The 12,450-nt window shown below is 44.3% G+C and overlaps 1 protein-coding gene across 1 annotated transcript; it reads left to right on the top strand.

The window, feature by feature from the left end:
- On the top strand, positions 1-11,276 carry LOC146206111 (pfs47 receptor-like). Its single transcript, XM_084608524.1, has 3 exons — positions 1-22; positions 3,685-3,899; positions 10,980-11,276. The coding sequence occupies exons 1-3, from the start codon at positions 1-3 to the stop codon at positions 11,274-11,276; spliced, it is 534 nt and encodes a 177-aa protein (XP_084464650.1).
- Positions 11,277-12,450: the final 1,174 nt, after the last annotated feature.

Genomic DNA, 12,450 nt, shown 5'->3' with positions numbered 1-12,450 from the left:
ATGGCTACGCTCGAGGTCAATTGTGAGTCGGGTCCATAAGTTCTCTCACCGGTGTTAGATTCTTTTTATGCCACCGCCGGTCGCACACAGAACAAACACTTCCAAGGGGGTTGTTAGTGAAGCGGCGGTGAACCTCTCGCGTGGCCGACTCGTGCTCGCCCACTCTTTGTGCAAATTCTGCGCGCCGACAACCTTCGACGTCACGGGCAAAGCCCTCTTCCTTCCTTTCTCGAGACATGCAGCGCGCTCTTCATCCATTTCTTCTACACATCGTCTCCTGGGGGTTTCGTTGTGCCCGCCATTTGTGGCTACGGCCTACGAATGTGGAGCGAAAGCTTTGGCTTGGGGCGATCGAACGTTGCATCGAACCCAAGCAGCGTTCCGTTGAACGCATCTAATTTCACCGGCGTTTTAGGCGGTGGTGGTAAAGGCGTTTATTGCATAAATATGGGGGACACTTAAGCTCCGCCTTTAAGAGTATAACGCGCGACAGCGTAGGCTACCAGCCCACATATAAAGCCCCTCTTTAACCAAGCCGTATGAACGTGCCTGAGCGGCCTATAGGGGTAACGTGGATACCTGAGTCCTGGCAGGCTGATTCAGACATAACCTTCCCATGCATGTGAAACGAGAGACCCAAGTTGGCAGCTCCTGTCATTTGCGGCTACGACATACGAGCATACGAGCCCACGCGACGAGCCGAGCTGGCTGGTGTCGCAAAAAAAAGGAAATTTAATCAAGATCAGACGTGTGGAGTATGTGGTAAATCCTCAGAAACAAGTTAATATATTCACTGGAACATGAAGGTGACCATTTCTTGAGAGTAAGGCGAGCAGCACTTAAGCACTGTGTCAGCGCGCAATATTTAAATATACACAACCAACTACCTGCATTTGTAACATTCGTTAAGCTGAAAAATTTCTTGATGCACACGACGGGATTTCCGAAGAGTAGAAGTACATACTTTACGGGATACGTGGTCTGCGAATAAGAACTGCTAGCAGATAAGAGATAAGAAATTCAAGAGTTTCATTGTCATCGCCATCATCAGCAACCGCTTAGGCATGGTATTCAAGCTTCTCTATTAGCCTAAACTGAATGAGAATGCTATGTTCGATATTGTCACGGAGGAACACGGAGGAACGAAGACGAAGTAGTTGAAGGGCAGAGGTGTGCGTGGTGTCAGAAGTGGGATTGCGTGGAAACGTGCGCTGGTTGGTCTGTGACGCGTATTGCCATTCCCCGAAAACTGCAGCAACGGAATTAAGTGCCGGGTGCGTCACTGAAAAATAAAACACAACCCTACGTTTTGTTTGAGCATGAAGCGCTGTATGGCAACTGATATGAAATATTAATATAATAGTATACATTAAAATTACTTTCTGTAAAGTGCATAAGATATCGGTGGCGTCCATCGCGCCATCTTTGCGACATTGAATAAGTTAATTTCAAAAATCGACGCCGCGTAAATTCGTTAAAAGAGTTTAAAGCTTGTTAAAAGGTGATTGTTGCTGAGAGCTCTGTCTGAACGCAACCGAAAGGGAACATACACTCACTGAAGACAGGAGTTGATTACAGTGAAGGTAATTGTATAGTGCAACCGTTGTCTTACCGTCATATTATGGCTGCGTTCGCGGCTGGTTTTGCTGCTGTTCAGAACAAAAACATGCTATTATGCAACCTAAAGGGGAACATACTCGAGGAAATATGGTCGTATATCATTTGAATGTTGTGCATTTACAAAAAAAAATAAAAAAACTGCACCTACAGTAATCGAGCACATGTCTTTCAATCACGTACGTGGCGTGAATCTACTGCGCCACAGAAGCGACGGGTAGTGCGTTCTTTATATGCGCTCTTATTCGTTTTGATTCAACGTATTGATAATAACGCGACGGACACAATTGGCATGATCAGAGGATTTCTGCAAGCAATTTTAATCCATGAAACTATTTTATTGCGTATGCATTTTAGTTTGTGCCCTTCAATGTATACTCAGAAAACATATAGCTTCATTGACTTCCTTTTTGTTGTGTTTTATTTTTTAGTTACGTCACCCGGCACTTCCGTTGCTGCAGTTTTCAGGGAATGGCAATACGCATGCAATACGCGTAGCACAGAAATCGTGTTTCTGTTGTCGTGGACTCGTGCACGCACCTTCGTTCAGCGAGCAGCTACGGACAGATTCCCTTGCTAATTATATTCCAAATTTACAGACTTCCAAATTTTTTGCTCTGTATTTTTTTCCTGTCATTCAATTGTGTTATCTTAAAACTTAGGGTATTGTTACTTGATAAAGAATTTAATGTACATATTCAGTATCTGTAGGACACTTGGCAGTCCACACTGATCCCAATCCCCCTTCGTGGGTATGTGCCATTTATCAAAGCAGAAGAAGAAGAAGAAGAAGCGGAGCCGGCAGCTTGCGGATGTCACCTAACCGCAAGTATTTGTGAAAAATAGGCTGTGGGCAGCTGAATCGTCGTGGACTTTCGCTTCCTGCGGTACAAGTCAGCTCTGGTGACTCTGGTGCTGCTTCTAATTAGTCATGGACGCCTCGTGTGAGCAGACAGCACCGCCGAACCAGATTTGTGCTGACGACGCTTCCTATAACCAAGGACCATCATTGAACCAGGACTGTGCGGGGGTGAACAATTCGGATGGACAGAAAGTCTTACCTAATCAGAAATGTACCGGGGACGGCTCACGTAGGCACAGAGAATTGCGGGACCAGAACACCGCCGACGAGCTTCCGTTTCAACGGGCATCGCCAAACCAGAACTTTCCCAATAATAACTCGTGCGAGGAGCCAGTATTAGTGGACCACAACTATGCCGGAAACGATTCCTGTGGGCAGAGCGTGCCACAAAACCAGACCGGTGCCGGGAGTGATTTATTTCCTTTCTGCCGTCACATCCCTCGACCTCCGCTCTGGTACTGCATTAGTACTGGATGCATCAACTATCTCTGCTTCTGCGACAAAGACGGGCGCCGCGAGCATACAAGCTTCACCAAGGGTTAGTAGTTTCTTATAATACATCAAATTAAGGCTTCTGATGAAAACTAATATGATTATATTCGACTCCAAGATGACTCTAAGTGTCCGCGGTCCACGGTGTGTCAGCGCCTATAACACAGCGAACAACATTTGACGTGATGTGGGTATGGCTTAAAGGCCAGCGGTACAACTGTTCTGGTTAGCTTTTTGCACCGCTGGCTTAGGTGTTCACTATAAGGTGCTCACTATAAGGTGTTCACTATAAGCAACGAAAACAATTGCAGTTAAAAAATATCTGCACCATCAAGTGAAGTGAAATTTCGGGCAGCCGTAATTTGACGTATGGGCAGGGCCGGTGTTGAATAAGTAGTTTATGTTCGACAACTATGTATCTACTATAAGTGCCAAGTCGCATTTGGCTGGGAGCCTGCGTGAACGGTGGTGCATGTCCCACAAGCAAAGCAGCCCGAGTTGATTTAGACTCATAAGGTTATTAGCTTAGAAATTTCTATGCACGATCATCTTGCGTTTCCTGTCACCGTAACGAGTGCGTCTTGTTGAGCATCCGAAGAACCACAGTACAACGTGTGCGAAGACACAACTTCAAATGGAGTTCACTTTCTAAAGGGTTGCATTGCGCAAAGTTTTCACATACGCATGTGATAGAGTTTGAATTTTCCTCGCAGCGATCAGCTACAAGTCTCCATGCGTCTGGGCGACCTGCAAAAGAGGCAAAATCCCGGTAGACGCTGTGCCCGGAGGCGACGACACGGTAGGCGCGATCACCTATGTTGGGCGCGCGGTGCACGAGAGCAACGTTATACTTGGCAAGGTGCTCACCATCCTCGCTTTCTGCTACGTGGGCCAAGATAAAGTGGAACACAAATACTGGGACTACCAGGTCAGTGCAATGACACTGATTTCTTCTCCATTTTTCTCGCTATTGCACATGCAGTGTTATCACGCTGCTACAGACTCCGCTATATATGAGCACCTAATTATACCGAAGTTGCGATCACAAGCGTGGGAAGAATCGCGCATCGCGAAGACGGCAGGAAAACACTCGCCGTGAGAGCGGCAAATTGGTCAGGTATGCAATAATAGAGTCTTGCATCTCTGTTCCGCGGCATGCCGCTTACATACCTCCCATGAAGCAGCGATCCAAATCACGTGAATGTAAGTAGAGTGCTTCGATTTTGCTGCGTGTTGGCTCCTATAGACGGTGGTATGAGAAGCTTATTGTACCGAAGAGACTCAGGCCAAGAAGGACGCCAGCTCTGGAGGCGTTCCTCATCATTTGAGGCGTCCCTCAAAGGTGGAATAAGAATAAACCTTCGAAACCTCTTTGATGCCAAGTAAGGCACTCTACTGCTGGGCCATCCAAGCAGGTATATGTGCCTTGGTTAAAACGGAGTGTCAGGTGATCGTCTACGACCGGTACAGTGGTAGATTAACATTGTATCCTCATAAGACTGTGTGAGATACCAGAGGCAGAAATTAAGATATTGGTAAATAATCTAGTAGAAACTACATGTACGCGAAAGAGACACCGCGATAGGGACCACAGACGAGAGCCTTCAACCCTACCACGCCATATGCACTTCAAAGCAGAGCTTAAAGGTAACCTGCATTTTTCCCCCTCTTTGCTTCCTGCAAACTAAGACACCACTGAAGGAAAGCTATCAGCACTAACGTTTTACTTCCGGCTAAGAGGCAAGAGCCGTTAAAGTAATATTGTCGCAAGTTCACGGCTCCTGAGAGAAGAAATACGTATTGTACTGATATGTGATGATTATGTAGGTGATGGATATTTTTTAAAAACTCTAATTTCGACAAATTATTGGTAATTACGATATAATTTAAGCAAAAACGAAATTTCTGCCTTGCCAAGTAGGTGGCTTAGTGCAAAGAGCTCCCACGTTTCTGCGCCTCCTCTGAACTACTATGCAACTTCATGAGAGCACCTGAAGTCTAGAACTTGTACAGGCTGATGGCCAGCGACCTTGGTGTGCCACTGAAGAATGTGTTTTGCTCTCCACAGTCTAAACCAAGTCCATGTCATCCCAAATTCGCGTGCGCAGTTTTCAAAATCAAAAAATAATTGCTATCAACATCATCATGATCGTAATTTTCACAACTGCGCCCAATGAAGGGTTTTTCACCAGTTAATCCTGTCCCGTGCCAACTGCAGCACCCACCTCAACCCAGCAAACTTACTTATCCGTCCGCTTGTGATCTTCTGCGGCCTCCTGTCTAGTCTGCCTTCTCTCGGAACCCAGTTCATTACACTAAGCGACCATCGCTTATGTTGCCTTCGAGTGGCCTAGTCTGGTCGTGTTTATTGCTTATTCTCAATTTCAACTGGGCTGTCATTGACTCAAGTTTATTTTTTAGTCAATCCAGCTCTCTTCCTGACTCTTAGCACGTTACATATACAGTCCTTGTCAGAAGTGTAGATCCCACGGAGTATGCTCCTGAGTCGTGCAGTGACGCTGATTTAGCCTTAGTGGAGGTCTTTCCCATCGGAGAGGATAGGACAAAAAATCTTACCACCGAACGATTCGGAACACAGAAAATGTTTTACAAACCGCGCGAAGTGGCTCAGAAGCAGCCCAACTGGGCTCTGGACTTTTGACAAAGACTGTGCATATGATTTTCCTTTCTTTACGTTACTGCGCGGTCCTCACGCCAACTTCAACCGTTTTTTGCTATACCCTCTTAGTTTGTGAGTACCGGAAAGATACAGCTGTTGACGATAAGCTGTCAGTCATGGCCTGCGGATGCCTGCCAATGCACTTGACTTCATTCTTAGTAAAGAGAAATCATTTTCGTCCCGTAAGCAACAATTCGGCGACGTCCATGGCCCGAGATTCGAATGACGTGATCACGCCCATGAACGGTGCCACGACGTATGTAAGATGATATCTGTAGCCATGAATGTTGAAGCGTAACTCACGAATGACCCCAGATAGATCCTTACTGATTTTTATTACGCTGCGTAGCGAGACAAGAGTACTTCGAAACGTAACGTACTATAAGTTGTAGAGAGTCTATACAGTCATTACGCACAGTCATTACTCAGTTATACGCATGACTCATGACTCAAATTCGTTTCGCAATGTCGCATGACTTAGTACCTTACGAAGTAACGTAATGTTCGGTGTAGGCTTGGTACAAACGCCACGTATAATCATGACTCACTATCCAGATCATGTCTTCTGACTCATAGTCATTATGCAGTGTAGCATGACTAGCGACTCTTTATTTATTAACGAAATGAAGGTAAGGTGTAGAGTTTGTACAAACATTACGCGCACTCATGACTCATAACTCGGTGTGTATGCAGCGCAGCATGTCTTTGCACTTGACAAAGTAGCCTAATGTTTTCACATTCTCGCATGTAAAAGCAGTCTCCTGGTCATTTCACTACCGTGGTCCATACTACCTGTTACATTTCCGCATAAACGAGATACCTTTCTTGGTCCTTGCAATGATTTGCAGTGTAGTGTAAACTGTCATGACCTGTCAATATCCGTCTGTAAACTTTACACAACACAAATATCTGCTCCATAGTCTTCTGCGCTCTCTTCAACTTACGTTGAATCCCTCCACTTTTCTGCCCCATATAGGGGAGTTACCGGTAAGATGGAACTGTTGTATACTCGTCTTGAGCAATACCGCTAAGTTGCTAGTCATATTCTGCGAATATTTGCCGAATGCGCTCCATCCCAATCTTATTCTGCTAGTCATCTCCCTTTTGTAGTCGGAATCTGCGGTTGCTACCGGTCCAAAGTATATTCGCATACCACTTTAATATGTTTCTACCTGTCGTAAATTCTTGTTTTGTTCCCAGTCTATTGAACATTACTTTAATCTCCTGCATATTAATTTTATGTCCACCGTTACTTCAATTTCATGTATATTAATTTTTAGGCTTACCATTCTGATTTCCTTGTCCAGAGCAATAATCATTATTGGTAAACGGTGAATAGGAGATTGCAGAAGTGTTCTCCATGAACCCTTAACCGTTAACTAAGTGTCGCAATTCCCGTCTCTGAATACTTCCTTTATGGAAGTGGTTAACAGAACTATTTGTATCCTATCTCCTTTCCAAATACCTCTTCTTATGTGAATTTTATTATTTTCATTATGAAGGAATTATGGTTGCGGCTGGAGCCACTTCAAAAACAAGTAAAAATAATTGGATCGGCACAAACTTTCTGACGAAGTTTTATTTAAATAAAGTAAAATAAATGAGCTGAAGTAAGAAAAAGTTAGGTAGGTAGCGTGGGAGTAGAAACCACGTGACCCCTTAAATGGCAACTACGGAGGTTTTTTGACATTCGAATATTTTAGTAAAAATTTTACCATAGGTTCTCCTCTCCGTCCTGACGCATTCCACAAAATTTGGGCGCCGTACGATAATCCGTTCACGCGCAACATGGCTTTAAAATATGCCGCTTTCATGGCCTAAGTTCAGAGTATTTCTGCGGGCAACACTGAGTTTCTGACGTCACACACAGTATACCGGAGTTACTGTCCACTTCCCGCGTGATTATGAAATTGTGAGGCTTATATTGAACTGCCTCAGACATTTTATGCAGTGCGTCATGATTTCCATGCTTTATTTTCACCATCCAACGCACGTACGAGTGTTTTTCTAATACTGAGTGTGACGTCACCATTTCTACAACTGGGACGTCGTTTCTGGCCGTGAAAGCAGTTTCGGTTTCGATTTGCTGTTTTTCTTTTTTAAAAATACTTCTACTTGGAATTTCGAAAAACGGTTTTTTGTGTTGGAGTCAGGACATGCCAAGGAATGTAATTCATCTAAAAACACTAAATGATGAAAAAACCATTGGAGTTGCCCTTTAAGATTTCCAGTTGGCTACGCGCGCTATCCACAGGTCACGAATGCCCGTTGGCTGGAGCTGCGAACACAGGGAGATATAGGGAATGCGTGGTGCAGCCGAAAGTTTAATATAAGAATCGAAAATATTGACATAAATATTAGTTTAAACAACTAAATACACAAAATGTAATGTCAAAGCATCCAAAAAAAAAAAGCAAGGAAGACAAACATCACTAACGATAACACATTCATACTCCCTCCTTCAGTACTCGGTTCAGGAGCTCTCCGCATCTTTTCTGTATATAGAGGTTGTCTGATTCGTCTACTACTTCCTTTTCGTCGTCTTGGTGTTCGTTTGCGCTCTCGTGAATAACAGAGCTGACCTCTCCTGCTACCAACACGGCAATCGTACGCCGTTAGAGACATTGGGTCGCCATTCGGTCTAGTTGAGCTCGGGCCGGTATTATTGATCAGGTCAGTCCTGCAGGGCGGACACAAAAATGTCGTTCCAATGAGTGAACGGCAAAGTGGCGCATAAGTGTTTCCAAGAAGCTGACGCACAAAGTAGGGTTAAAAGCTGATGTAAATGTGTAGCGCTGCGCGCAGTAGATCCGGTGCAACTTTTCGAAGGGAGTCAGTCAGTCAAACACTCAGTCCAAGCATTTTATCCGAACAGAAGGAAATATGCCTGCTTATGGACGGGGAGTGACATAAAGGTGGCTGCAAAATTGCGAGTATGGCGATTGCTGTTTTTGTGTGTGTGTGTGTGTTTTTTTTTAGAAATGCAAAAGATCTGTAGCTTGTTTTTTATGCCGGTGTTGGGATTGGTCCGTGTTTGGTACATGGCGACTGCATGTCCTGAATACAATGGTGTCTTGTTTTGTCGGCGGATGGGAACCGCCAAGACACTTAGCGCGGGTGTTTAATGATGGTACATGTGTTATTGCTGCATCTGCGCCATTGGTTGCTTCGATGTGCTGTTAGTGTCTTCCCCACTTGCTGGCAACTTGGGGGTTAGTGCGAAACTGATTTTCGAATTGTGAGCCGCTACTCGAGTGAAAATGTAACGGTTAAGCTTTCAAAACAGGTTCATCAGAGGGTAGCAGTAAGGATACATAAAATGGCTCCTTGCACAGCGCGACAAATCAACTGAAGCTCGCTATTTTTGCAGTATCGCCTATCCACTTCAGAACGTCTCCAAATGTAAAAAATGAGGTGTCTTCCCTTACAAAAAAGCTTAATGAGTTTCTGATTAAATGTTAATTACATTTCTCCTCATGCACATTAACATTTCTATACATTTTCTTGATGCATTTTTGATGAGTTTCACAAGAAAGTTGGCCACCGTGTTTCTGGTTGGTACCTAATGTGTGCATTTCTTGTGTGTTGTTCATGAGTGTTGACCAATGAGCGCCTGATGGCTTTCACTTTTGGATAAAAAGTAAAAGCTAAAACGTAGCGAAGGTCCTCAACTACATTAAAAAAAGCTAAAAAATAAAAAAATTTAATACTAAGCGAAAAGAAAACTGCGCCTCTGGTGCGATTCGAACTCGGTACCTCTTAATCTGTAGCTTTCTACGCTAACCACTCGGCCACTCGGGGAAACTGATAACATTGGTAACGTATTTGCTTCTTATGTCTTGACTGCATTCATAAGATTGGGACTTTAATGTTTCGAAGCATGTTTCGAAGTGTACAGGCAATTGCGGCTGCTCTAACAAATACAACTTCTTGACCATTAGAACTTGCATCTAATGTTCTGGATACCTCTGCGCACTATTTTGTCCACTGGAGTCATTTTAACATGTCGAGTTTGGCATCGCTGGTAAATTCATCAGCGCTGGCTCTTCGGTGGTTACTACCTTGGGCGTAATTTTCGCTGAACACTGAGCTGTAGCACGAACATTTAAGGAAAAAAAAAGTGCGACCAAGCTTCAATACCGGCAAGCGCAGCAGCGCCGACACTATTTTACTGGTAACTAAATCTTATTTGTATCTAAACATTTCGGGAAGCGATGCGATGACTGAGGGCTCGGCTAATCTATACGCAGAGCAAGAAGGAGCTCGAAAGCTTAAGAAACACGCAAAATATCATGCATTATAAAGAAGGCAATGCTTCTCGTGCCCTGGTCGCGCACATGCTCCCACGACGGTCCAGTTCCGAGGCAACGCACGGCTCGGGTTACGTCCGCGCGTCGTCGTTGGCGCAGGCAGGGTACCCCTGCTGGTCTTTCGAAGCGGCCTCCTCGCAGGTGCAAGGAGGCATTGGAAATGGAGCGGCCGTGCGTCCGTTTGCTTGTAGGCGGGTTGGCAGTGCGTCGGTTCGCGTACACAACAATATCCTTGCCCGTAACACCCTAAAGCATATTGTTCAAACATAGCACCCCTTCGCTTCGCAAGAAGTGATTTGCAATGGCACAAACACCCAAGACTCAGGGTGTAAACGTGTTTTGAATGAAACAAATGTCGAAAAAGTTGTTTTTGTTTTTACAGTGAATGCTAAACAGAAATGAAAACATAGCAAAGTATATACATTCGCTTAGTAATGTATACTTTCTCTCATTTGAGAAGGTCAATGTATTTCCACATTAGCTCCTATACAAAAATACTGTGTTTTCCAAGCACAAAACTTCTTGCGTAATCTCAAATGAAAGTCTGTTGCGGATCCCATGTTAAAACACATAAAAGTTGTTTCTTAGGCAACATCCTACATATGCTAAACAGAAATGCAAACTTAGGGCTCTGAAAGCGTGCAGTTAACAAGGAAAGAATATATATTCACTTAGTGATGTATACTTTTCCTCATTTGAGAAAGTCAATGTATTTCCACATTAGCTCCTACCCAAAAATACTGTTGCGTTTTCCAAGCACAAAACTTCTTGTGTGACCTCAAAGGAAAGTCTGTTGCGGATCTGACGTTAAAACACATCTAATCTTGAATCTCCTTTGAGTGGTTGATGACTCATCAAAAACACATAACATGCGTAACAGAAATTCAATATCTATTTTTGTAAGGGTTTGTTCTTCAGACCCTTTTTGCCCGCCTCTCACGTCGTTTGATTGATGGCATACTGTGTTACCAATCAGATCCAGTGTAATCACACTCGGTGTTGAAACTCTGATTCGCAGGCGCTCGTTTCCGATGGTGCACGCCTGGAGTGGCAGGCTGCGACTGATGGCGCAGTGCTGAAAAGAGCCATCCAAGGGGGCATGACCTCCGATAGAGAGCCGCTCTACGTTGCACGCGCTCTCTACAAGGGAATGAAGACTGCCGGCAGGCTGCAGCCTTCTCAGCGCTGCGCGATAGTCACCTACGGCGGCGTCGAGCATCGCTATACCGACTACGAAGTCCTCGTCTGCAAGACAGTCAACTTCTCAGAAGCCCATACATCATCTTCAGCTACAGTAGCACTCAATCCTACTTGAAATGGCTGGTGAACGTCGCATGCAGCAGAGGGCATATTGCTTATTTTGAGCAGTCATCGCAATGCGGGTATATGTTGGAGAGTATGGTGTAGGCAATTCACCAAAGTTTTCAAAATGTGCGCAAAAATGCCGCTGTTCGGAAGTGCTCCCGATGGCCTTATCCGTCTGGCGGCATCACAAATTGCGAATTATTGAAATGAAAATCACCGAACATAAATGACTGTGAATGAAAACGCGCTGACGGAAAACATTTTGGTCATTCGTGCATAGGCATTGCGGGCAGAGCCACTATGGAACCACTATCAATCGCTTGGAGAGCACAGAGGCCTCCATCACACACATGGCCATCGCCTTCACCGTGGTCATTGCGCTCATCATACTCATGGATAATTTAATGCATTTGGACTAACAGTACCTGCGAACACATCATCCAAAACGAATTCCTGAACTAAACGCTTCATCAAAGCCTCAGCCAACACCAAAAATGTTTTCCTACCATTCCGACTTAAAAATTTTCCTTAGCTCGCTAACGAAAATTAGCACATTTAATCAAAATAGCTGTTTGGGCCAGTTGGTTCATACTTACGCCCTAAAAGACCAGCGAAAAAAAAAAAAGAAAACAGGTAAAAAGGAACACAAAACGCATTTCAGTGCCCGTCCTGTCATTTTTTGTTCCTTTGTCCCCGTAATTATTTTTTTTGCGCTGGTCTTTTTATGTACCGATTACAAAAAGAAAGTCAGTTTTATAGCAGAGAAGGGGTGACACATGGTTTGCTTCAATGCTGAAGACATCTGATCACCAGCTAAACCAGATTTTTCACTTGTTAAGTGATTTGATCGAGTCCAATATTTATTATCAGTTCTTAACATAAGTGATCAGCAAGTTAAATAACACTATTTACTCGCACACGCCCTCAAACATAATGAAACTCAATTGATAAGTCACTGTCTGGGCGTGCACCATATTGCACGGCATGAGCGAAAATGGCAACACGCAAGGAGACACACATATGGCACGCGACATAAATATTCTCCGACGAGAATCCCAAGCAGTATACATTGAGGCAGATGTCAGTGATCAGCAATATGTGCCACAAAAGTGCGCGTGTCAATTTAAACGCCCCTTTCTGGACGGAAACAATGCTTTGGACTTACCAGCACGGATAGCAGAGAC

This window comes from Amblyomma maculatum, chromosome 1 (assembly GCF_055883805.1).
Source record: "Amblyomma maculatum isolate TAMU_Amacu chromosome 1, ASM5588380v1, whole genome shotgun sequence".
Taxonomy (NCBI): domain Eukaryota; kingdom Metazoa; phylum Arthropoda; class Arachnida; order Ixodida; family Ixodidae; genus Amblyomma; species Amblyomma maculatum.
This window is presented reverse-complemented; position numbering and strand designations above follow the sequence as displayed.

Coding starts and splice junctions, on each gene's coding strand:
- LOC146206111 (XM_084608524.1), top strand. CDS start 1: ATGGCTACGCTCGAGGTCAATT. Junction 23..3,684: donor GGCTACGCTCGAGGTCAATT/GTGAGTCGGGTC, acceptor TTTTCCTCGCAG/CGATCAGCTACAAGTCTCCA. Junction 3,900..10,979: donor ACAAATACTGGGACTACCAG/GTCAGTGCAATG, acceptor TCTGATTCGCAG/GCGCTCGTTTCCGATGGTGC.